The sequence below is a fragment of the Lepisma saccharinum genome, chromosome 13 (assembly GCF_977018435.1).
Source record: "Lepisma saccharinum chromosome 13, izLepSacc3.1, whole genome shotgun sequence".
NCBI classification, from domain to species: Eukaryota; Metazoa; Arthropoda; class Insecta; order Zygentoma; family Lepismatidae; genus Lepisma; species Lepisma saccharinum.
Window position 1 is genome coordinate 2,763,567 of NC_139241.1, and position 27,777 is coordinate 2,791,343.

The 27,777-nt window shown below is 41.5% G+C and overlaps 1 protein-coding gene and 1 non-coding gene across 2 annotated transcripts in view; one reads left to right on the forward strand and one right to left on the reverse strand.

The window, feature by feature from the left end:
* The window catches only part of LOC145997143 (ankyrin repeat and BTB/POZ domain-containing protein 2), a 331,863-nt gene that overhangs the window by 187,760 nt on the left and 116,326 nt on the right, over nucleotides 1-27,777 (reverse strand). Inside the window, exon 3 of the mRNA XM_083133787.1 lies at nucleotides 5,694-5,830. Within this exon, the coding sequence (XP_082989913.1) occupies nucleotides 5,694-5,797 (104 nt within the window). The 5' untranslated portion in view covers nucleotides 5,798-5,830. The remainder of the gene's footprint in view (nucleotides 1-5,693; nucleotides 5,831-27,777) is intronic.
* TRNAG-UCC (transfer RNA glycine (anticodon UCC)) lies at nucleotides 4,293-4,368 on the forward strand. The gene has a single exon. It is a non-coding gene; the product is annotated as a tRNA-Gly (tRNA).

Below are 27,777 nucleotides of genomic sequence, written 5' to 3' on the forward strand. Positions count from 1 at the left end.
AAGTGCCACAACTGTAGACTCATTTTCTTGTGTCACTTGGTCGAAACAAAAAAAGTATTTCACGTGACTTATATTTCAGGTTTTGTGTAATCAACATTTTGAGAATATACATATATACAGTGGTATGCACAAGTATTGCTCGGCAAATTGTCTGACTTTTTTCCCCTTAATTTTTCTCTTCTATTGACAAACCCCCCAGTATGGTGGTTTGCCGTAACTGGTCGGATGATCTAACAGGACAAAAAAAGCGAGCTTATTTACATATTATGTATTTTTCTATAAACTTTTCAAAAACTTGTTCTTATATGGCATTATAGCTCAATGATCCAGGTACTTTTGAAAAAAGCGCTACGACGCCAGAGATCCCGGGTTCGAATCCAGGCCTGGTCATGGGTGTTTGCGAGTGTCCCTTCATCAATTTCATTATCATCACTCATCCTCATCTTCGCGATTAGCCAAAGGTGGCAGAAAAGCGAAGTAAAATAAACAAAATCAATCAATTTTGCAAAAAGAAACGAAAAAACGTGGGACGAAATTTGAGCTTTCCATCCTAATAATTATGCATCCCACCGTACACCAAGACTCCAGCCACCTCGCACGAATACAGCAAGCCTACTCAGACTGAACAAAAGAGGGGCTGATGAACTGCCACCGTCGTTCCAGGTAGTCTCGTAAAACTGAGTCTGCAGCAGATTTGGTCAACACCGAGAAGCCATTAAATATCGACTCAGAGCTTATATAAAAGGTATTCGCAAGACCAGTCAGTGCCCCGGGTGCAAGTACCAGCACCCGAAAACATGTTCCTTACACTCCTTTTCACAATTACCAAGTCAAACGAGGAAAGAGAGATTAAAAGCCGGTTGCAAAATGGCGATAATAAAACTGAGGAACGCTGGAGCGGTGTATTGCCCCCGTCCGTTTTATATGTGTGGATAGTTGATCTGCTCGTTGTGCAAGGTTAGGAAGCTGCTACAACGTTGCGATTTGCATTTGTTGTAGACGGAAAACAAAACGAATAGAAACCAAGACACCAAAGACCAAGTATGCTTCCAGCTCCCCAGGATAGACTCCCCAAACAAATGAAAGAAGGAAAGAGTGAAAGGAGAGTGAAAGAAATAAAGAAAAGAAAAAGAAAGTTAAACAAATGAATGATGGAAAGACAGATGGAGAGAGAGTGAAAGCAAGGAAAAAAGTAAACGGAGAAGCGAAACGAATGAAAGAGGGACAAAAACGAATGATAGTAGGGAACAGAAGGAGGGAATGGAACAAATGAAAGAAGGAAATAGAAATGAAATAGGTGCGAGTGTGTGTGTGTGCGAAGTGAAAAAAATAAGAAAGAGAGTGCAAAGAGAGAGCCAAAAACAAATGAAACAAGAAATAAGAGACACTGAAACAAATGCAAGAAGTAGGAGAGAGAGAGAGAGAGAGAAACAAGTCAAACATACGGAGGAAGAATTAGAAGACAAAGAGGAAAGAAGATAAGGAAAGACAACGGTTAAGAGAAAAAGACAACTGAAGAGAAAAGCAGAGGATTTTTTAGAAGAGAAATATGAAAATGTTAAAAGCGAAAGAAAATTATTTGTAGACGTTAAACAAAACAACACACCAAAGATCAAGATGATTCCAGCTCCGATAAACCCCCAAACAAAATGGAAGAATGAAGCAGAGAAAGTGAAGCAAACGAGGAATCAAAGATAGAGTAAAACCAATAAGAGGAGGAAAGAGAGAGTTTGGAACAAATGAAATATGGAAAGACAGGAAGTAAACAAATGAAAGGAGGAAACAGAGGGAGTGACTACAATGTAGAGGAAGACAGAGAGACGGTGGAACAAATGAAACTGAGTGAGACAAACGATTGATTTGATTGACTTAGTTTATTCACTTCCCTTTTCTGTCATTTTTGGCCAATTGCAAAAATGAGAATGAATGTTGACAGTGACGTGCCCAGGACTTTTGAAAGGAAGGGGTTGCGCATACTTTTCTTAGTAGCCAGCCTTCTTTTGTCACATTTTCCTGCCTTTGACATTATTTTCTTTAGGAATACTGGGCAAAAGGAGGTTATAATACTCACCAACCCCCTCTTGGGTACACCACAGAATGCTGGTAAGCTTAAATGGATGAAAGGACAATCACAAACACACAAGGACATCACACAACACTCTTATGGAGAATTATACTGGCCGAAAGTCAAGACGCCAGATCCTCGCTAGTCTGCAAAATGCAGTACAGGGTGTGAAAGGGGGTTGACATTTGGGTGTCTCGGAAATAGTCACCCCTTACACCCTGAAAGAAATAGAAGTGGAGAGATAAAGAAATGAAAGTGGAAATAGAGGGAGTGACAGAAACGAAAGAAGGAAAGAGACATTGAAACAGATGAGAAAAGGAGAGAATGAATGAAACAGAGAAAGAAAGAAGAAAGGATAAATGAAGCTAACGAAAGAAAGTAGGAAAGGGAAAGACAGAGTGAAACAAATGAAAAAAAGGTTTTAGAGAGATAGTGAAACATGAAAAAAGAGAAGAGAGTGTGAAACAAATGAAACTGAGAGAAATGAAAGAAGGAAGGACAGATAGTGAAATAAACAAACAAAAGAAGGAATAAGACTGTCAGAAACAAATGGAAAAAGAAGGGGGAGAGAGTGAAAAATGAAAGGATAGATGATGAAAGAAAGGAAATAAAGAGAGGAGGGAAAGTGAGTGAAACACATAACACAGCGAAAGAAGTTGAAGAAGAAAATAGAGACAGTGAAACAGATGAAAAAGGATCAGAGAGAGTGAAATGTATGAAAGAAGTAATGAAACAGAGAAATGAAAGGAGGAAGAGAGATAGTGAAACAAATTAAAGGAAAGAGAAGGGAGAGAGACAGAGAGAAACAAATAAAATGAGACTGTGATAAACAAATGAAATAAGAAGTGGGAAAGATAAATAAATGAAAGAGGAGACGAGAGAGACATAGTGAAACAAATGAGAGAGAAGTGAAACGGATTTGAGAGAAAACAATGAAGGAGAGGGATAGAAAGAAACATGGACGGAGACACAAGATAACATGAAAGCAATTGAGGAAGAAGCGAAAGAGTTATTGAGAAGATAATGATAAAAATTCTAAGAGCGATAGAAAAATTACATGAAAGGGAGACAAAGACGCAGAAAGGGAGGTGATACTTCCTGCTACGAGCACCAAGAACTTAGCATAGAAAACTACACCACAGTGTTTGAGCGAGAAAGGAAGACGGGAGACAACTCGTGCATATGCCCCCCTGCAGGGCTCCCACGGCCATTAATCCCTGCTTCCTGTTGCAAAACTAATTTTCCTTCGTCTTAGTTTTCTCACGATCAAGATTTAGCCACGTCTGTAGATGCGTTAATTAATAACAGGTTGTAGCATTGTTTACAAAACAAGAAGCACCTCCAGCGTTCTACATTCGTGGACGAAAAAAATATTTCGTTGATCTGATTCAAGTTTAGTGTTAAACGTGTTTTCTTTCTGAACTTCTCTTATGTTATTAGATTAATTAGAAGTTAGCTAATCAGGTATCATGTAGCGGGCGTTAAAAAAATGTTAACGTGATAAGAGGCAGAAGTATGGCGCTTGACTTTGGAGTTTTGAGTGTGGTAATACTTGCCAGTCTGGTTAACGATGGAGTGAATTCAATTGTCTTAAAGTTGAAGTCCTCATTGAAACGCCAGTTCGGTATCCTTGACACAGCTCGAAAGGAAGCCGACCGGACACGTATATGCTTTTGATCCACCACCTGTTTTTCTGAGAAGCAATGTTGTCACTTTTACCTGCAGCGTATAGACATCCAACACGAACTGCGACAACGTTATACTCCCAAGGTCCCACGTTGTATAAACAAATAGCACAACACAGCAAAGATAACGCAACAGCAACCTCACGTTCAGAAATCTCTAAAGAAATTGAATTCGCAACATCTTATCTTATCTTACTCCACGTGGACTTGGCAAGTACTGCCAGTTCCTAAAACGGACGCTATTGGTGAAAACATGTTTGAGGGGAGGATATACTGCGCTCCACGTGGACTTGACACATGGTTGTGAGAGGGGAACTTATCTTTCGAAACTTTCTTTGAAGTAATGTGGCGTTCCAATCATGACTTGAACCATACGTAGGAAGCGTCTAGTGTCTGAGCTATGTTTGTTGAGCAGACAGATCATTTACTTGACGGATTGAGTTCATTGATCAAAATATGATATAGTTGCGCTCGAGACAAGAGCATGGTTATAGTGTAGCGCAAAACTAATATTATAATTATTGCTTCTCAAAACAATAGCGGCCCTCCCCCATGGCGCAGTGGTAGCGTCATTGCCTTCCAATCAAGGGGTCCCGGGTTCGATACCCGGTGGAGGCACAAGTGGTTCGGATTCCACTTTAAACTGCAGGCCAGTCCCGATTAGCCTTACTGTGCATAAAGTGGACTTAAAACAGCAACTCAAAACAATAGCCAGGTGCTCATTGTTACGACCTTACTTATTTTGTAACCTTGCAATGCCGTGTTAAAAGAAAAATTGATATAGTGTTACCTCAAGTCATTGTTAATGTCCGTGATACTACATGTTGTGACGCAAATATGAACGCGCCAATCAAGGCGTTGTTGAACTAATGTATTCACCTTTCTGTAACTATCAAATGAAGACAGCTCGCTTAAGACAACGAGCATTTATTATGATGTAAATATAGATTTGCCAATCAAAGATTATCCATGTTTGATGAACTAACCTAATTGTAATTAAATAATGGCGGAACATTTAAATTTGTATATTTCCAAAATGTAAGATTTTATCAACGTTAAAGAAATAATTGTTAACTCAAATGAATATGTAAACTTTCTTTGTAAATTATTAATTGCCAAACTATGTATTTTTCAAATATCTTTCTGTTGTAATTTAGAGTATTGTAATAAGAAATTACCTAAAGACAGGTGTTCGAGGCTGGAACTTCGGGTATAAATACGAAGGAGTTTGGTCCGTAAGGAGGTCTGTTCTGGTGTCAGTCTAGGTAGAAGTGAATAGGTGCAAGCCGCTCTTCTTTAAAGACCTAGACTGGCCAAATAGGAACGGTCTAATCTAGGAAGAAGTGAATAGGTGTATGCCGCTCTTCTGTAAAACCCTAGGTTTGGGCCACCTTAGTCTGACCTTTCTAGAAAGTTCGAAATTATCTATTAACCATTGATCTCCAAGTTCCAGTTGCGAGTTAACTAACCTCTGGCTGTAAACACTCAAGCAGTAAATAAACTTTTCATTAAAACTTCACGACGTTGGTTGGATTTGTTCTGCACCTACCCTGAAGATAGGTTTCAGTGTAGACCCTTAGAAACTCCATGCTCCCGACTATAGGAGTAAAGGGTGAGGAAAGTTGCTAGGAACGTAACATCATGAATGAGAACAAAACCAAGCATTTTTCAACAAACATGATTCGAAATTTTCTTTTTCACACACTTGCTCAACTTTCCTAAAATACGCTGTCTATTTGGAAGAAACAACACTTTAGTTTTAATACAATTACAAAAAGTGGAAATTCATATTACCTTCTGTTACTTTACTTCTTCTGTAATTACACTAGAAGAAAGAAAACAAAACGGGAAAAGTTATTGACGATGAAACCTGGTAGATCTGCAAAGGAAGAAATGAACACTTTTTACAAATAAACAAATGACGATTCACTTTGGCCACTTACCTTCTTGGCTTGGGTCGGATTATCTCATGTCCTGCGTCGGTGACTGGGCTCCTGTACTGATCTGCATCTCTGAATTCGGGAATGGGGTGAGGAACAGCGCTCATCCCACAGGTCGCCTTCACACCGCCACAGGAGCGCTGCAATAGGAAACAAAACACTTGCTCATCTACAAGTTTCCAGACACAGCACAAGCTAAAGAGTGACAATTTCCCGCCAGTTGTGCATTTATTTCAATATCGCCCGAATGGGCACTGCTACTAAAAAAAAACCTGGGTGTACCCAAGAGTATGAATGTCTCTCCATGTTGCAAGTGGAATCGTTTTTTTATGTTGATTATTAAGCTGGACACGATATTTTAAATATATGATGAATACGAATTTTCAGAATCCCTTGTATTCCTTATGGGGAATCAACTTCAACATCAAGTTACGGCTAATCAAATTGAAGCTTCGACTTTTCCGTCTGTCAATTACATCTTCAAACTGCCCTCTTTCCGTTCATATCTTTCTCTATGCCATCGGAAGTTTCATATTCCCAAGAGAACAAATAAAATAATACTCCCATAAGTGCAATGCATTTCTCCTTGCCTCCTAGGGCCATCCTGGCAGTGTTGTAGAGAAATTCATACTCTTGATACACCCATTTTTTTTTTTTTTTTTAAATTTAGTAGCAGTGCTCATTCGGGCTATATTGAAATAAATGCACAATTGGTGCGTAACTGTACTTCCTCCCCTTAACCGTCAAGCTTAAGGCGAGGAGGGACAATTTCCCCTAGGTCTTTCTCGCTGGGGCAGCTGCCGATCACTGTTGCCAACTTCGTTCTTTTGGAGCCAGATCTGGCTCTCTCGTGCACTCGTTTTACTGTGAACTGTGGCACCTGCCCTCTGCCCCACAATGATGCGACCACTGGCTCCGGCCCATAAAGACCAACCTTTGCCATGAGTGTGCATTTTGCACGTGACGTGATATTGCGTCACCCACACCCTCTTTCCCCCCCAGGTATTTTTATATATAGCGCTGTGGCTAAGGTGAAGATGACAATATTATTATCTGGGAATCCTTTATTTTCGATTTCATATGAACATCACTGGATTTTTGAGATGGGTGACGCCGCCAAATCTAGGCGGTGAAAACCAAGAATAAATTGCCATCACTTTAAAGCTAACGGTAATAGCAGCGCCCCCCCACCCCTCTGACACCTAAAATTACCCTAGGAGGCACTTTATGCAGCCTTCGTTAATCTAGCTCCTTGAAAGTCATCTTTAGCTGTATTAAGGGTGAAATGTAGCTCTTTTATGCACGTCAGGTTTGGCAACAATGCCAGGATGGCCGCAGATGCATTTCGCTTATGGGACCATGTTTTTATTCTTTCTCTCGGCAATATCAAATATCCAATGACGTAGAAAAGTACATGGACGGATAAGGACACATGAACTATGTCATAGTAGAAGGAAAAGTAGAAAAGTCGCATTTGATTAGCCGTAATTTGAAGTTGGAGTTAATTTCCCATAAGGAATACATGGGATTCTGTAAATACTTACAGGGTGTTTCAGTGAAAACGCCGTGATTTTGAAGTACAACAACATTTTTAAATGATACCCATTGTAAGATAAATTTACATGGTCTGATAAATCAAAGACTAAAGTTTAATGTAAGACATGTTCGAGCCATTTGCAAGTAATTTTCTGATGTGACATAGCCATCAAAGAAGAAAGGTCCAATTATGCCATGTTTTGAAATAGCACACAAAACGAAAACCTTTTCCGGATGAAGAGGTGAGTCTACCAAATCATGCGGATTTTCTGTTGCCCAAAACCTTACATTTTGTTTGTTTACTTCACCTGACAGATAAAAGTACGCTTCGTCTGTACACCACAAGTTACCAATAATGTCAGGGTCATCAGCAATTAACGCACTGAACTGATTTGCAAAATGCAAACGCCTTCTTTTTCCAATGACTGTTAATTTTTGAAGCTTCTGCATTTTGTAGGGGAACATTTGCAAGTCTTTTCGCAGAATACGATAACATGATGTTAGGGATATTGCGTTTTCTGATGAAAAACGTCGCAAAGATTTTTTTGTCGGGCTATTCACAACAGATTCTCGCACTACGGCAATATGCTGTTCTGTACGCACAGTTGGTCTGGATCCCCCTCTTTGCTTCCCTCTAACATTACCAGTTTTATTGAACTGATCAACATAACGCCATATGGACTTGGTGGATGGTGCCCATGCACACTGATTCTCCAGTCGGAATCGTCGTTGGACACCAACAAGGGAGCGTGATTCAATGAACAAAGTCACCAATGAGATCTTCTGTTGCAACGACAGTCTATGTTCCGCCATTATTATACTGGACTATACAACCTGAAACAAACGAAACAAAACAGTGTAAAACAAAATTTATACTTTGTTTCTTGTGTATCCATTTATGTTTATTACTATACTATTCTTAAAATAAATTTTGTAGCCGCTAGAAATCACGGCTTCTTGGGTGAAACACCCTGTATTAATCATATGTTTCAAACATTGTGTCTAGCTTACTAATCAACTTGAAAAAGAGTTTCCACTTGCAACATGGTGAGAAATTCACACCCTCTTGCATACTAAACCCTTTTTTTAAATAGCAGTGCCCAATCCGACGATATTGAAATAAATGTACAACTAGTGCGTAATTGTCCCTCCTCGCCTTAAAGGTTACCTGATAGAAACTAGAAAGATCGAAACGCTGCCCGTTGAGGCACGAGGAATCGAAACGCTTCCGGGAGAGATACGAAGAGTCGAACCACTGCACAATATGCCTGGGTATCGAACCCAGGACCCCTTGATAATTGCAAGAAATTTCAGACACATATACTGCAAGAGATATCAAGAATTAACCTCTTTTAAATAAGATCCTTTCGAATTTCACGGCTGTTCTGGATTACGAAAAGTAAGGAAATAATTTCCTGAAATCGGGATCATCTGACCTTGATATTATTATTATTATCATTATTTACAGTACCGTTCCGCATATAAAAACATGGATATCAGAGGTACCATGAAGGACAGGACAGTAGATTGTGTGTTATCTGTTTGATAAATGTTGTGCTCTGTGAAAATGTACAAAAGGACAACAACTGTTCATCAACAAAGCGTTAATGGAAAGGAAGCAAGGTGAATCTAGCTTGTATTGTCGTTTCTAAATAGTAGACTTGAGTCTGAACGTGTATACAACGCCAAAGTATTTTCAATTCAATTTGAATTTTATGTTTGTAAAGTAGTAATAATGACAATAATAATAATAGCGTGTAAGTAATAACAATAACAACAGCAATAATAAAAGTTTCTATGGCTGAAGTGCAAGATCTTACTCGGGGCCCACAGGAGAAAAAATCCAGCATGCGCCCTTGTTACGTGAAATAAATGAAACAGGGGGAAAAAATACAATTGTATTAATTTACATGAACCACTGTCTTCATAATAAAATGGCAACATCCGTAGCTTGTTACAATGTCGTTAAAAATCGCAATTTACTCGAACACCTTCCTCACGACGACCAACCACGTATTAAGACGCAACAGAACACGTTTTATCAAGTTAGGTTAGGCCGCGGCCTACCACCTTCAGCCGAGGCTACTGACCCACAAAAGGGAGAATGAAGTTCGCGGTTCTGCCTATAGGTGGCAGCACCGAACGGCTCTACACATCGCAGCACAAACGAAACAGTACCTTTTTGCAATGTAAAATATGTTTCATCCATTTTCTACACGTGAGTTTCTTTTTATGTCGTGGGTCTGTTTGTGTTGTACTAACATGATCCAGTGGCGGATTACCATACCTCTATCGTGGAGTGTGGATCTTTTCAGCTATGCCTATGTGTCATTAGATCCAATGGGGCTTTACTACCAGTGTGCTATTTGAATGGGGGATAAGGGAAATTTCCCCCTTTGATTGATAATTTTTGGTACTTATATATACTTTGGTGTATATATACAATTTACATTATATTCCTATGATTCGAGGTGGGTTTCCGACAGTGTAGTGGTAACGTTGTCGCTCCTGGATTGACACCCAGTGGAGGCCATAGGCCCATACGGGGGGTTAGTTACCCCCCCTAATCATGAACGTTCGCAGATTCTTTCAACGGATGGACAAGCAAAGCAAGGTATTTTTCCATGGGGTATATTACGCCGATAATAGTGTTGCCCTCTCAAAAAACACCACTTGAATTTGAAATTATTGCATTAATGTAAATTACTATGACTGAAATCAAAATATACGTGTGAAATATATCTTGACATTCGATTTCTAAGAGGGAGGTGTGGCCATCCTTGCTCCCCCTTCCAGTCGTCCATGTCCCTTTATACTTTCACCTAGAAATTTAGTGTAGAGGAATCTTATCGTTGTTATTAAACGATATTATACTCTTAAAGAAAATAAAGCATTTTCAAGCCGACTAAAGTTCAAAGCAACTACGGGGGAAGGAGGTGCAGTGCCGCAACCACAGGACGGTGTGGGCAATGAGCATTGCCCCTCCCCAACCTTGGACGGAAATCAATTCTAGGGGGCAAACATTTAGGTAAGAAAGAGTAGCAGGGCAAAAGGATACTCAAGATGGAATTAGTTTTCACGCCTTTCTTGCATTATTTCATCCAGACGGCAAAGAGCACCTGTATGGTGGCACAAAGGGTAATTGCCCCCTCGATATAAAATTTTATACAAATAAGAATACATTTCGTAAAATTTTCTTACTCGCTTCGTTCGCAGTGTCTGCTTTTCTTATATATGATATGATATTTATTTATTGATATTGGTACGAGCCCTTCGGCTGTGCGTATCTTACAATAAAAAAGGTAAAAAAGGTAAAGTGTTCCCCTGTACATAGCACCACGCCATGAAGGCGTATAGGGGGTGTAGGGGTAACGCCCCACACTTTCTTGATCCGGTCGTGACTGGGGGTGATGTGATCAGCATCACGCCCCTGACCGCCTTTACTCCCCAGGGTTTCCCCCAGGTCCCGACCTTAAACATGCACCCCATTTATCATACATTCAGAAACATTGATAAACAGAAATATTTGGAAAATAATTACATACTATGTACATATATAAATAGCAATGTGGTCCTCTTCTTACATTTGAGATTGTTCATTTTCACTTCACGCTCCACCTATGCCTGAGCCACTGCTGTTCCGTACCCTTCACTTTCACTGACTCCTTGCAGCATTTTCCTGCGCTCCCTCCAAACTGCATGTAAATAGGAGCCCAGGGCTTTGATATTTACATTCGTTATGCCACTCCTCTCCTCCCTACATATAGCCTGGATGGTCTGCTCAATGCTGTCCCTTGCACTGTCCCCCCATTTGCGTTGTCTGTGAGGGGTGCCGACCAAACACACTCATGCAGGATGTGAGCCCTCCTCTTCGCCGCATAACGTGCAGATGGCACGACCGTCCAGCCCCTTGAGTTTGTGTTGCCTCCACCCCCCTAGCAGGAACCAGGCGAATCCACGACTTTGCTGGTACGTACACGTATCAATATATCGTTTTCTCCCCCATTCCACCCACACCCCTGGCGGTTGTGCGGCGACGAGCGTTACCTTCTCCCTACATTCTGCCATGATGTATTGCCTGCTACTGTCCACCAATCTCTCCCTTATGATTTGCAGCATCCCAGTTTCGCACCTCCCGCCCCTCACCTCTTCCCACAGTCCCCCCAGACCCAATGGCGTGCGAACCCTTCCTCAATCTGAACTCGCAGACACTGTTCTTTCACAGTGGCGGTTGGCCAAGTGCAACAAGTGCAGATGTTTTCACCTAATTTTCAAATTAATATTGACATTTTTCATTTGCTTGTTAAAATAAACTATTTCCCAGCAGAACGCACACGATAATACTCAAATAATACGCCGCTCGGCGCTACGCACGTGAAGAGTTCGTCGTAGCAAAAACAAGCCAAGAGCAGACGCCGCTAGGTTGCGGAAGACTTTAGCCGGTTGTCATGGCAACGGTGACGTCACTTAGCGTTGGAATTGAACGGGTGTCGCCATCTAGGTGCAGCAGTTCTCTCGTCGACAGAAAACATTGCATCCAGTGGTTGTGGCAAAATCGTTGCGTTCTCGCGAGGTCTTGTTCCGCGTATGTGTTTCGCGTTTCCTATCATGTGTTGTGTTCATGTGTTGAGCTGTGGATTGCACAATGAACCCAGTAAATGACTTAGTGCGTAATTTATTGCAGATACCATTTTCCAGATGGACGGATGAAGACAAAAATTACGTTTTAAATTGTGGGGGGCCCACTGACACTTACTATTTGTTTTTCATTGCCTATAAATGTACTTCTTCACCTGTTATTTTAGGCACGAGCCGCTACTGTTCTTTCAGTGAGTCTCCGGCCCCTTGTTCCAGCTTCATCCAGTACTTGAAGCATCTCATCCTCGCTTCGACATCCTCCCTATGTTTTCCCATATCCCTCAGGACGCCACACGTGCTTGCACTCGAGCTGGTTCCCAGTATTTCTTTTAAAAACCGCGCTTGTATCTGATTTGCTACTCGCCCCCCTACCCTCCCCCATAGTTCCGCGCCGTAAAATAGGGTTGCTTTCACCGTTGCTTCATAAATTTGGTCCAGCAATCTCACACTGACTGTAGGGACTTTCCGTTGCAGTCGCTCTACCTTGCCCAGTCCATAACAAGCTTTTCCCTTTCTGCCTTCGATGTGCTTTGTCCACTCCCCTGCCATACTCAGCGTGATGCCTAGATACGTGAAACGTTTGACCATTTCAAGCTCGGAATCCCCATAGGTCCACCGCTCCATTGCTGCGAAAACATAACCTTTCTTGAACGCCATTATTTTAGTTTTTCGTGTATTTACCTTCAACTTCCATGTTGTGCAATATTGTTTAAGTCTGTTCAATCCCCGCTGTAACCCCTGTACTTCGTTTGATATTAAAACGAGATCATCCGCATAGAGAAGCATTGGTATCGGTGTCCCGACTATCTCCGGTGTTTCAGCTCCTTCTTCTCCCACGAAGCTAGCAACGTCATTAATAAAAAGAATGAAAAGTAAAGGTGAAAGTATGCATCCCTGCTTGACGCCTACCGTGCTCTCGTGCTGCCCAGACACCAACCCCTGCCCACATTTGACACAAAATTTGACCCCTCTGTAGATATTCATTAGCGTATTAATCATTCTAGCCGAAACCCCCATGTCCCCTAACTTCCCCCATAGCATTTGCCTAATGATAGAGTCAAACGCCTTTTCGAAGTCAACAAAACAGCAATATAATTTCCCCCTTTTCTCGTTTCATTTGCTTTGAATCAGTGTGTTCAGGACAAAAACATTATCTACAGTGCTATAATTGGACCTGAAACCAGCCTGCAGGGGGGGTCAGTTTATCAAAAATATCGGCCCATTTTCTCAATCTGTTGTACAGAATACTAGTACAATATACTTTCCCTAACACGGGCAGGAGAGAAATACCTCTGTAATTATTAGTGTCATTTACATCCCCTTTCCCCTTGTATAGAGGACAAATAACGCTCGTTTTCCATATTTTGGGGAAGGTTCCACTATTTGCTTTTCTTATAGTCTTGTAAGTTCAGAGCTGACTGTAGCTATAGGGCGGCGGGCGGTAGTTGCCCCTGAGCGCCGAACGATCTAAATTAAGAAAATTGTAAAAGAGAATGTCATGGCGCCCCATGAATTTTTTGTGCCATATTAAATCAATATTGTTATCAGTTTGCAAAAATTTGGATATAAAAATTTTCTTGCTCCCTTCACTCGCAGAGGGTGAGGTTATAACTACTTAGTACTTTAGGATCTTGCTGCTAAACAGTCTTGTTTTGAATGAATGTACATAATTGTTCGGAGGAAGGAAGCGTGGCACATTTCAGACAAAATGTATTTATTCGTTATGGTGCCTCGATGTTGCTGCATTATATATATATATATATATATATATATATATATATATATATATACATACATACACAACACACACACACACACCCATCAATGCAATGAAACTAAAACAGCGAGACAAAATGAGGTTTTTATTTCCCAACTGAACTTTCATCAAGGCTTTGCCCCCCGCCTAATAATAGAGTCTGCGAACGCCTATGGTGGAGGCATATTACACAGTGGTTCGGATCTCACTTTAAACTGTAGGTCCGACCCTTAAACACTTAAAAACAAATATTCAATCAATCAATCCTATATTTCGAAAGCTGTTGCTGGAAATTTTTCAAATAACACACTGTTTGCTACTGTTTACGTCTCAGGGCGTGATAATTTTAGACCTCAGTGTCGGCGATAGTCAAAAGCTCTCGCCTTTGATGAAAGCAGTCCCTGGTTCGATTCGCTGGTGGCAATCCCCAAAATTTCGGCGTTGTAAAAGCGTCGTGAGGACAATTATGGAGCTGCTTGAAAAGAAGAAGTAGCGGGCTACGTTCTCGAAAGCCAGAAAACAGCGGCGATGGGACTCGATGCGCTGACATCGAGTCACCCAATGAAAAAGCCATTTGGCAGGGCAGACAAGGCACATTTCCCCTCATAATAGTGTTGTCTCCTCAAAAAAACATTGCTTCAATTTGAAGTTATGTTCATGGAATAATTAGCATATATTTTTTTGGCTGAAATGAAATTATATGCCTGAAATATTGGTTGGCTTTCATATTCCAGGGGGAACCGTGGCCCCCCCTTGCCGTACGTTCATGCACATACACACACTACACCCCGTCCCTCCCCCCACACACAGGGTGTCATTTTAATGGCACCCACGGACTGCAGAAACGTGTAAATGATATCAGGCAAAACCTTGCACCGCATATGTTTTTCACAAAATTTGTGTGATCCTTGCAACACTGCTGTGCGCTGTCTCGCCGCAGATAATGACTTCGCGAATGCGATTTTGGGTTGCCAGTATACAGGCGGCAAAACTGGCGTTTGGGAGTGACTGTAGCGCCAACTATAAAAATGTTACGGAAAAATGTTGTTTGTTTTGATATGTATGTATGTACCTATGTGTGCGACACACACACACATGGTGTCCGGGCAAGAGGTATACAAAATAACTACTTATAATACGAAAACCACTGCTTATATTGTCTCGTAGTGAAGCTCAGTTGATCCCAGATTTCAGTAGCCCACTTGTACAACCAATAGTGTTGAGTCACGCATGCGCAGAAACTGCCTGGCCACCGAGATCGCCAGATTTGAAACCGTTAAACCTTTTTTCCATGGAGCTTCGTTAGAGACGTTGTGTACAGTCACGGACGCTTCTGGGTTGTGACAATATCATTGACTTTCAATGGAATCGTTACAACCCAGAAATGTCCGCAACTGTACAAGAGGAAAGTTCACTATTTGGGTGATTTGAAACAGCGTATCGTTGTGCTAATAACGCCCCAAATGCTGATGAACACTTGGAACGAGCCTGAGTATCGTTCTGATATCTGTCGAGCCACAAAAGGGTGTCTACATTGAGGTGTACACCCAACGGCAAAAGAAACAGTAGGCGAATTGTCCACCACCATTTTCATTCGATCTATATTACACAATATGATGACAATGAATTGAAATAATGACGTCAATAAGCAGAGAACAATGCCTGCTTCGAACCAAGATAGTTTCATTCCTTAAAACAACACAAGATGTAGAATTAAAAAAAAAAAAATAATGTAAATGGAGGTGGACAATTTGGCTACAATTATCTTTGCCGTTGACTGTACGAGCGCACATAAAAACTTTTGAGTTATTTTGTACAAAATCGGGACACGAAAGTTAATAAATTTTACAGATTCTATTGCTAAAATATATGTTTGTACAGTGGCGGCGATTGGGGGGGGGGGAGAGCGTGGGGGCCTCTTACTTTCTGCCACTTTTACCCCCGCACTATGTTGAACCTTATCTACCAAGGGAAAGTATACTGTCCTCCTCCCCATTCCAATTTTGGAACCCACTGTGTGTGTGTATTTTTGTGTACCCGCTACAAAAAACATTTAACTAGTTTTACGTTTGCTACGAAGCTGACAGAAAACGGAGAGAACGCTCTGCTCCCCCCCCCCCCCTTGCACAGTAAGTGCTTGCGTAACAGAAATATCAATGAATCGGAGACCTGATGTACGATTCCGCATGGCCATCATTCTTCTCCACGAGATGACAGCACCTCCGTCGTTTCAGAGGTCTGTCAACATCCACCAGGACAACCGTGCAAAATCCAGCGCCTTTGCTTTTGCCTTCCCCAGGAACAACTCTAAGGAAATGCCATCGAACAAAGGACTCGGTTTCATCAAACGGCATTCCAGCGTGTTGGATGTTCCGTTGCATTACGCATGTCAAGATTCGCGACTCAAAAGCTGGACGAATCGAAAATGCCGAAAATATTCAGTCGGATTTCAGCAAAGCCGATTCAATTGCCATTGAAACAGAGCAGTCAAGACTAAACCTGGGGTTTTTAGGTTCTAAAAAGTGTGCTTTTAGGTCCCTAATATAGGCTCTAAATATCATAAAAAAAGTTCTAAAAATTCTCTAAAATTGGTCCTAAAAATCTTAAATTACGCTCGAAAAATCCTGAAGTAGGTTCCAAAAACCATAAAATAGTTCAAAATTCCTTTAAAATGCTGATTAGGTATCGTCACCGGCAATGAAAATGAGACACCTATATCCTGAAATACGTACTACCTTGCATAACATTATGTGTGTTGCCTAACCCTACGCGATGGCAGAACTTACCATTAGAAATTTGCTATTAAAATCCACTCTTCGCTTCTAGTTAGGCAACAATCTTTTTTAATGCTATCCACAGTCAAACTCCGCAATTTTGTCGTTGAGGATCATCTTATATGCTGAAAATAAGCTTTCAACAAAAACATAGTCAGTTGTGCAAACTTCAATGTTAGTTTGCAAGGCGTGAATGCCACAAAACACCGAAGTGACGCGAAAGTGAGCAAGACTACAGAGATCAGGCCACTTTGGATCGTACAGGTAACAGTGGTACCAGACATTTTGATTTGTTTAGAGCTTTGAAAAATCACCATGGGCTTGGAGGAAGGGAAATCGACTTCAAACAAGTTCGTCATTGAATTTTTCGTGACCAAACAAAGCAAATGCCTCTGTGTGACATATTCTGTAAAACATTTAAAAATATATATAAAAACCTACAAAAAAAAAGACTTGATTTAGGCGCATAAACCTAAAATAGGCTATAACAAGCAAAATAGGTTCTTTTAGGCACTATAAAACTTCACCAGTTGTTGCGTTTTTTAATGAAACGCTGACATAACTTTTTATTTCTTACATACCTGTAAAGGAAAAAGTAGGTAAAAAACCTGAAATCCGCGGTCAAGTCATGACCCAAGAAAATCGACAATTGAAAGTCTTTGAACAGCGTTATTATTGGTAATCTTGAAAACTCTGAAATTACAGTGGTACACGATCAAGGACATATTTAGGGTGTTCCAGGGGGGTCCGGACCAACCCCCCGAAAGACTAACCAACTTCTTTTAGCATTTGTTACACACTCGATGGTATGTACAGCCGAACTTATTGGTTGATTGATTGATTTGGTGTTTTAAGTCCATTTTATTCACAGTAAGGCTAATCGGGACTGGACCTAGAGTTTAAAGTGGGATCCGAACCACTATGTGCCTCCACCGGGTATCGAACCCGGGACCCCTTGATTGCAAGGCGACGACGCTACCACTGCGCCATCGGGGAGGCCGGATCTTATTGGAAGGCGAGAAATTGGGATCATACTGCTTTACAAGACAGTTTGTTAACGGTTTTATTTTGTTACGGCTTTATTCTTATGCAAAATGTTGAGAAATGTAACGCGGTTGTATTACGCATTTAATGTTCCGCCAATCAGCGCTCAGATGAAGAGAGCGTTTAACCTGTATGCATCAACTGATAACTGTAACTTGTAAATTATAAATTTTACTCTTTGTGAAGCAAGATAAAAGAAATAGATATGGGAAAAACTGCTTAGCGGTAATCCCAAGTAAAATGTACATAAATAAATAAAAAGATAAAAGAAAGAAACATAACTGAACTTTTAAAATTGTATAATGATAAATGAACATATGTATAAAAAATTTAAAAGGATGAAACTGTATTATGATATGAAAAATATGTAATCGCCGGGGGGTAAACCCTTAGGTATAAAAGCGCAAAATTTGGGTTATATAGGAGCACACACACACACATGTCGTTCCGATGTCGGGGAGGAAACACCTCGTCCCTAGCTCTCCGCAGCGGTAGAAGAAAGAACGAAATTGTATTCGACTCTTCACGCCCAAGCGATGGAACAGGGAAGAATCAGCCTAAAACGTCGACAAATTAGCGAAGAAGACTATTCTACCCATAGCGAGTTCGACAACGCTGATTCTTCAGCGTCACGCCGAAATGGTACGTCCCAAGGTTTTCAACCTGAAGATACTCCAACTTAGAAGACATACAGACACCTGTATTTCCGTATTTGGTACAACAAGCTCTTTGATAGCTACTCAAATAGATGATCTCCTCAAGGGCAGAGCTACTTTTACCTATAACAGAGGATGTTACAGAGTTCACACGTACGACCAGAGGGATTTCATGACTGTTCGTGAATACCTTCACAACAAGAAGCTCCAATATGCTCGTCCGCTGCAGCGAAGCTAAAAGTGATCATTCGTCAGATTCCGGTGGATGTTTCCACCGATGCCGTGTACGAAGTTTTGACAGCTCGCTATGGGTATCAAATCCATAGTGTGAGTCGCCTTACAGCACCAGTTCGACGGCAGCAGCAACCGAACAATACGGACCAAGCTTCCTGTTGTACCACTTCGACCAGACGACCATTACCTCTATTGTTGGTCGTTCTGCCTAGTTTATCGAAATCTGAACGCATTTACAGGCTTGATCATATCGGCATGTATTCGATTCGAGTTGAAAAGTATCGCTCGTCACAAATCTTGCAATCCCATGCTTGCCAGAGGATCGGGCATGGACAACGCCACTGCTTCGCCCAGGCCCGGTGCGTTAAATGCGCAGGGGCCCACTTATTTTCTGACTGCCCAAAGAAGGATCAAGCTATACCACCGACGTGTGCTAATTTCACACAACATCACTACGCCAGCTATAGAGGTTGCACTCTATTCAAGAAGGTCAAAGAAGAACGTCGTGCCCAACAGGACTGCAAACGACGTGAACATACACGGCCCATTCGACAGGACATTGCCATGACGTCATCCGTCAAGGAACCTTGCCCATCAGCTCAGATTAGACGGCCAAATCAGAAGCCAGCTCTACGCAGGACGGATCTTCCACGACCTCCAGCAACACGTCAAGTCTCTCGCCCAGTGGCAGTTCAGACTATGCAACAAGCTTCACTGCTAGACGTACTTCAACTTTCCCAGCCAGACGTTCTCCTAGAGCTCATCACGTTAGTAAAGGGATTGCAGCAGATCAGAGAGGCATCGGATTCCACACAACGGCAACAGGTGATTCTACACCTGGCTGACGCCTTGAAACCTTAATGTTTGTTGTGTTATTGTTTTGTCTCCTTTTGTATGTGGACACTAGCTATTTCCTGGTTTGCGACAGTTTGCAACGGTCAATTATATCGTCTTGAGAAGTAGGGTAGGTAAAGCCTACTACCCAAATTCTCATATTATATTCTTTTGTTATGTTATGTAATAAAACATTATCGATGCAAGGTTGTAAGTAATTGTTGGTACTTGAATAAAGATTAACGACGAGGTTGAAAGCCGAGGCGAGTAAAATATATATATTATATTATATAGGAGCACTTCCTGTATTGAATAGGAAGGAGACTACCTGTGTAGAACAGGCTATAGGGACTACTCTTCTGTGTTGAATAGGGAGTAGAAAACCTGTGTAAACAGGTTTTAGCTTTACTCTTCCTGTGTTGAATAGGAAGAAGACAACCTGTGTTGAACAGGTTTAACTTTGCACTTCCTGTGTTGAATAGGAAGAAGACCGCCTGTGTAGAACAGGATTTAGAAAACTCTGAACATAAACTTTTTAAATTCAAAAACTTCAAAATTGTGGTTTACTGAACAATCCCGTATTACTACGAACTGTATTAAAATTTTTGCAAATAAACAGTCAAACCCATCTATGCTGTTCAGTGTTTCCATGATCCAGAGATGGCTTCAGTGAAGTTCTCAAGAGCCCGACAGAAAGAACATTGGCTAACAACTGTAAAAAGGAACGTAACAAGTTCCAAAAATTGATGCACACAATTACTTACGATAATATGCATAAAATATTAATCAGGAACTTTATTTTTTTCTCAATTCAATCTCAGTACTTTCTTTGGTATTCAACAAATATTCAATTGTTTATCTATTTGACATTAATTTCCTTGCCAGGGCAGTTCTTTTTATACAAATTTTGGCGATCTTCCCTATACGTAAGTTAGATAATGAATACGTACTGTTATACGTATTTTCTTTTACCGTAGTTTTACCTATTCATGTAATAACAACAATACAATATTAATTAATTTACATATAACTTTAATTATTGTTATTATTGAAGACTTGGTCGGACCCTCCTCCCCTAAATGTACTTCTAGATACGTGCCTGTACACGATCAAAGAACAATTTGACAATGACGTGCACAGGACCATTAAAAAAAGGCAAGGATTGTCAAAAGACTTCCTTACCGTGTAAAAACCTCGCGTTTCTCAAAAACCTAAAAACATGGGACTGAAACACTGTCATCGTTTCCCAACATGAATGACAAACAGTTTTCCTCCATCCGTGGAAAATAAAATCGACACAATCGAAAAGAATATGCCGAACACTTAAAACAACCTTACGAAATTTAGTAGGAAAAACAAACAAATGAAAATCGTATTTCCTTTGCCTAATTTTCCGAGACATCAATAGCTGACAATTGACATGCAACGTCAAGGTATATAACTCACCAATTAAAAAAAAGAGGTGAGGGGTTAGTTTTAGAAAAGGTGATTGGATCCCGTGGGAAAACTAGTTCGGAGCAATTGCCTTAAACGACCGATTAATCGATACTCTCGTGTCGTCTAATAGGTCGAAGGACTTCTCGAAAACCAGTTGCAGCCTGACAATTACTCTCCTCCCTTCCACAGATTATAAGGTGCTGGGAGCAGATACACCTCGCAGGAGCAACTTTATTGCCTTCCCCCGCGTGCATACGTGTAACTGTCACATACGTCATACGTGAGGTTGCCACCAGGGTTGTTAAAGGTCCAGGATTTGTAAATAAGTTTAATTCCGGTCCAGGAGAGAAAATCAGCAAGCGTAAATTGGTTGTGGACCTTAAAGTATTTCAATTCTGCACAGGAACCTTTTTTTTTTTTAAAGATCAATTTAAATACGGTTCACGAAAAAAAAATCCGGATGAATTTAAACACGGTCCAGGAAAATTTTTCCGGATCAATTTAAATATGGTTCAGGAATCTATTTCCGGATCATTCTAAATACGGTTGGTCCAGAAACCATTTTCCCGGATCAGTTAAATAGGGTCCAAGTTCCTTATTGAAATGAAACAACACGCAACTTGGACCGAATTTAAATTGTGATAGAACCCATTAGAATTTATCGGTACCTGGACTTTTAACAACCCTAGTGGCCACATTCCAGATGTAGAGAAAATCCCGAAGGCTAAATGAAGCAATCACAAAAGTGAAAAAGGAATAACCACAGATTCCAAATTCAATAGTAGAACTAGTCCGATAACGTACTTGAAACGTAATCAAGGACTCTCATGTCCAATGCCTGTTGGACGGACAATGCAGTGATTTGGGTAACACAGTAAGAAGCACGTGTCTTTAAATATAGGGAAAGGTTTTACAGTACCGGACACCCTAAGTTTATTGGCAATAATTAGAAAATGAGTAGGCGGAATACAAGTTGAAAACAAGAGTATGGAATTTCAAGATATTCTTTCTTAAAAACAGGGAATCATTGCTCAAAAATGAAAACGAAAGTACAAATAAAATTGCAAACAAAGTATAGTAACATTCGAAGAAAAAGGAAAATCGTCGTCCAGTACCGGACAGTCAATATAATATGTTAGCTTACAAATGAGCCAAAAACAAAGAAAATTCCACCCACAATGTAAAGGCAGTGGCAAGGCACTTGCCTACAGTTTAACACCGTTCTTGCAGGGGGCGGGCGCTACCGCTACGACACTGAACTTCACTGAAAATTTCAAGAACTCGAAAGCAAGTGATGTTTTAGGTTTTGTCTTGGCTTATAGCTACAGTCTCCGCCAGAACCGCGCACTTCTTGGCATGTCCCAAGTCTACCTTTTGTGGCAGGAAACAACGCTGCCCTCTGCTGCTGAAAAAAGCAACCACTTCCATCGCGTTCCATTATCACACTATCTGTACGAGGCTGTTATCTGTGCTCTGCTCCGACGTAGCTCATATAAGGTTTGCTTGAGTGTTCGCGAGTTGTTTCGTAAGAATGCAATTCGCAAACACAGTCTAATGGCGCGAAAGCTGTTTGTGAAAGTTAACAGTGAAACTAAATAGTTTCCCTCTACAGTGGGATCCATAAGTATTATCAAGCAAGTTGTCCATCACCATATCTTTCTTTTATGCAATGAAAGCTTCAAGAACGGACACAAAACACAAAACAATCTGCTTACAACCTCTGAACCAACATACGTAAAAATACAGTCCTTAAAAATATGTAGGATGAAGATAAAAAACAACGAAAATAGTCATGGACAATTTGCTGAGCAATTCTTGTGAAGCCCACTGTACCAATCACAGCTCAGAATAAATGCTGCGTAAAGTAGTTCTAATTTCATATTCAAGAACTTTTACTTGTGGCCGCGGTGGCTCAGTCGGTAACGCGTCTGACTACCATGCTCAAGGTCGCGGGTTCGATCCCCGGCCGGTTCAAATCCGGGAACTTTTCTAACGGTGGAAGCGGCCCCGGCGCCTACCCAGCGTCGTATAACATGGGTACCTGCGGGAAACCCTGGGGGGTAAAGGCGGTCAGGGGCGTGATGCTGATCACATCACCCTCACTCACGACCGGATCAAGAAAGTGTGGGGCGTTACCCCCACACCCCCTATACGCCTTCATGGCGTGGTGCTATGCACAGGGGAACACTTTACCTTTTATCTTCTTCAAGAACTTTTACTTATTTATTTGGAATTAAACTTTTGCAAATGTTCTCATAGTGATATCATGTACATAACATTTCATATTCCTTTCTTTAAACTTGCTTACATTATTTTTTATCACAAACATATTTCACTATTGACTCAAATTTGTTGCACTGAAATTCCACTTTTTCTAAAAAATAATAAGCAGATCCCGTGGCGGAGTGGTTAGCACATCGCGCTACAACACCAGGGTTCCCGGGTTCGAATCCTGTCCTGGGCATGGATGTTTGCGAGTGTCCATTCATCAATTTCCTCATATCATAACTCATCTCCATCTTCGCAATTTAGCCAAAAGTGGCACAAAAGGCGAAGTAAAATAAAGCAAATCAATCAATCTAAAAAATAATGACCATGAAGATCGCACTGTGAGGTTAGGTTAATATATTAACGATTCTAAATACTGTGGAAGAAGAACTTCTACAGTTTATAAGTCTTTTGTAGAATGCCTATAAATACCAATCACACTCAAATATATTCCAGATAGCACATAAGATTGTGGCAAGCATGCAGCTTTCTGTGACAAGCTTGACATGTACAGCTTGATGCAGCTTTGACGCGCGGTAACTTGGTTAGAAAAGAATGACGAAGATAAAGGAAGGATCTAGGACACGCTAGATGACTGGAGTCTGTGCTTCTATTGCAAAGAAACTGCATATCGAAGCGTTTAGCGCATATGAATTACGAGTTCATAAGAAGCAATCAAACGGGAAAACATAGCACTGAGCACTAACAAGTAGGCTACTTACAGCGATGTATGAATCGGCCGATGTAAGCAGAGTACTTACTAATTCTTTCCATCCACATTCTAAAAATCTTATTCCAAGTCGCATCTATTGCATTTCGCCATTGATATCGAAGGCTGGAGAGAGATGTTTTGTGCGAATTCTGTTTACGTAGCCAATGCGGAAAAAGTTAAGACAATGGTGGCATTGTTGGATGCCGTCTCCGTGACAAACTGGCTGCCATCAGCATTAGGTTGGAAAGGGAGCCTTTTTAGCGTTGCTCGCGAGTATTTTTGTGTTTTTCAAGGTGTTCTCACTTCTCAAGTGAAAATGCTACTGGCATTGCAAGCCTTAGGGAGCTTGGTTGCCGTGCTGCTAGAGGCAGATCCTCGCCTCGCAGCTGTATTTTTGTTTGCCCCTCTTCTGTGGGAGCAATGTCTCAGTAATTGTAGAACTCTGGCAGTAAATGGGGGTAAATGTAGGGGCCGAGAAGAAGGACGGCGAAGGTTGATGCTCCACGTGGAAGCGTCTGACCGGGAACTGACCTTCCAAGGGGACCTCCATCACGCACCTTTGTCATTGTGGACATTCACGTCAAGGTGCGTAATGGGGGACACCTTGCTCCGCTTACTAGAATTTGCAGCTCAGCCAGTATTAACGGTCTTGGAGATTCGTCTCCCTCGTGGTTCGATCCCCGATGTCGCCGTCGTCTTCAACCGGCTGTCTAGAGAAATTGCGCAGGCTGCGTACTTCCTGGAGGACCCTCTCACCTCCCACGCCTTGGTCATCGCCTCGAGAAACGATCCTGCTGCTCCCAGCTCGAACACTGTAAGAGGTATGAGAGTGTCTACTTTGTTTTGTGCCGATTGTGACTATTACATGTATGAACTGACAGTGCGAAGTCTGCGTGTGGTGGTTGCAAGAGGTTCGCCAACTCCTCTCAGAACGTCAGCAGTGAGTGCCAGCAGCTGTTCCCGTGCGTTAGAAGATAGAGGAAGACAAGACACAGAAGATGAAGAAGACGCTCCTGTGAACAGACAAGATGAATTTTTGCCACTTCCTCATCGCTTAGCCAACGTGTCGGCTGTGAGGCAGAGTGACAAAGCAGACACTCTGAAGGAAACAAGAGAAGCTTCCAAACCAGAAAGTGACAAAGCAGACACTCTGAAGGAAACAAGAGAAGCTTCCAAACCAGAAAGTGACAAAGCAGACACTCTGAAGGAAACAAGAGAAGCTTCCAAACCAGAAAGTGACAAAGCAGACACTCTGAAGGAAACAAGAGAAGCTTCCAAACCAGAAAGTGAGAAAGCAGGCACTCTGAAGGAAACAAGAGAAGCTTCCAAACCAGAAAGTGACAAAGCAGACACTCTGAAGGAAACAAGAGAAGCTTCCAAACCAGAAAGTGACAAAGCAGACACTCTGAAGGAAACAAGAGAAGCTTCCAAACCAGAAAGTGAGAAAGCAGACACTCTGAAGGAAACAAGAGAAGCTTCCAAACCAGAAAGTGACAAAGCAGACACTCTGAAGGAAACAAGAGAAGCTTCCAAACCAGAAAGTGACAAAGCAGACACTCTGAAGGAAACAAGAGAAGCTTCCAAACCAGAAAGTGAGAAAGCAGGCACTCTGAAGGAAACAAGAGAAGCTTCCAAACCAGAAAGTGAGAAAGCAGGCACTCTGAACGAAAGGAAAGATAAGGAAAAGACAGATGAGGAAATAGTGTTGAAGGAGAATTATCTTCCCGGAATAGACACTGAGAAAGCAGTAGAGTTGAAGAAACTGAAATATAAGGAAACGACAGATGATAAAGAGAAGAGAGAGAGAGGAGAGGGCTACAAGATGTTGCCAAACAACAACAACGTCCCCTGCGTCACCTCAAAGAGCGTTCCTTCCCCTCCATCCATTGTTCGCTCTCTGGAGATAGTTGAACGCGACTGGCGGAGACTCATTGAGATAGAAGCTGGAAAAATAAGGCAAAGGTTGAGAAGCAAGTGTCAAGATTTTATCTCACTCTACAGGAAGGACGCAGAAGATATGGAGCTGGTACCTCGTCTGCTCGAGGAGTGCAACAAGCAGCTGCAGAAACTCGAAAACAGCTTCCTGTCTGAATGCGAAGAGTTCATCAGGCAGCAGCTCCTCCGCATCCAGGCCATTCGCGTTCACGCTTTCGCTGAACAAGGATCTGGTCATCATGTGAACTTGCGTGCAGAACTGGCCGAATTGGAAGTGAAAATAAACGAAATGTGGGCAGAATCTTGTGCAGACTATGGCATGTTCGTCTACCGTATTGGCGAGGAAAATGATGCAGAAAGGCAAGAAGAAGAGAAATTGAAGCAGGAGGAAGAGAAGAAAAAGATAGAGAAGCAGCTAAAGATGGAGTCAGAGCTAGATTCAACTTACCAGCGAGTCTCGTTCACCGCCAAAAAAGAATTTATAAAGAAGGTGAATAATGATTACAACTCTCATCGGAAGCAGATGCAAGGACGCGATATACACTTCCAGATCGACGCAGCAACTGTCAAGAAGGCTTTGTCCTCTAAAGGCAAAGTCCTCATGAAATTTCATCTGCGTATGAAGCAACTCGAAGCAGAGTTGAAGGAGATGAACGATCCGGAAAAGGAGACAATATACATGAAGTACATTGAGAATGAGGTAAGGGGTGCGGTGGAGAAGCACCGTGACCTGTATATCTCTGTTCTTAATCGTATAGCTACGGTGGTAACTGCATATGAACATAGGATAGCAGCGTGTGGTGGCATTCCTGGGAGAGAGGTTGAAGCCACGAAGAAAGAGGACAGCTACTGTAAAGAAATCGTCGAGGACAGGGAGTTCTCGGAGAGGAAGAACTTCCTGCAGGAATCAGCTTCCACGAGCACCTCCACCGGCTGCTGCCCGAACTTTCGTCGTATCAGATGCTTTTTAGGCAGAGTCTGTGGCAAACGACACCGCAAACATTAGTCTGTGAAGGGAGGAGGGATCGGTGAGAGAGAAATGGAAGGACATTTCTAGTACATCACGTCTCGGAAACTATTTTCAATTATCTACTTCACAGCTTATTCAATGTAGTGATCTTACATGCTCATACCTTTTGGAATATTTACGCGAATGCCATTTTAAGTAGCATATCGGAAAATTTTTGCACAGAGGAATCTGCGATAGTTAAATGGAAAGACATTTCGTGTCGTTGTGCAAAGTATTTAGAAAAGATTTTCAATCTGCAATTTCTTCTATGCAGCGATTTACGTGAATGCCATTGCAAGGAGTATGCGGAAAATTTTGAGTGTTGGCATTTCATCTGAGTAGCAGCAGTAGTACTAGACAAACCCGTATTTAACCGTTGTTCAAATAAAGCGTTAATTGTTCGTAAAACTAACGTGTTGAGTCATTAAAACCTTTCCACGTGTTAAGATGTAGGTGGAACAGATCAACAAACATGGACACATTACATGTTGTGGTATTCAAAGTGTGAATGAGCTTTTACAGATAATTCTAACTTCAGTAATAAGAGTGAAATTTCAAAATGAGTCGAGATACATGTATTGACAAATAGGCCTCTCCGATGGCGTAATGGTAACGTCGTTACCCTATAATAAAGTGATCCCGGGTTCGATACCCTGTTGAAGTAGACATTGGTTCGGATCCCACTTTAAACTGTAGGTCCAGTCGTAATTCGACTAACGAAGCATAACAGCAAACTTGGAAACTTTCTCTGCGCGTATTTGACTTTTTAAAGTCCACTCTCTCCGCCGGGTATCGAACCCGGTACCCCTTGATTACACGGTGACAACGTTACCGCTACGTCATCGGGGAAGCCACACACTCAGAAAGGGATTGAAAGATCTAATATCCGCAACTTAAATTCTAGGCACCTACCATATTTGCCCGCGTATAAGATGCACTTTTACTTTTAAAAATAAGTGTAAAAAATCGGGTGCGTCTTGTACGCCGATACTCAGTTTTTGATTGCCTCCATTTCTGGAAATTTTGTTTTCTTGCGGTGTGTGACGAAGAAGGTTAAAATGTATTCTTTCCTAGTTAGATTAGGTAAGTTATTTGTTGAAAGTAGGCGTACATATTGTTTTATGATTGATTGACCTGCTTTATTTTACTTCGCCTTTTGTGCCACTTTTGGCTAATTTGCGAAGATGAGGATGAATGATGATATAATGAAAATTGATGAATGGACACTTGCAAACATCCATGCCCAGGCCAGGA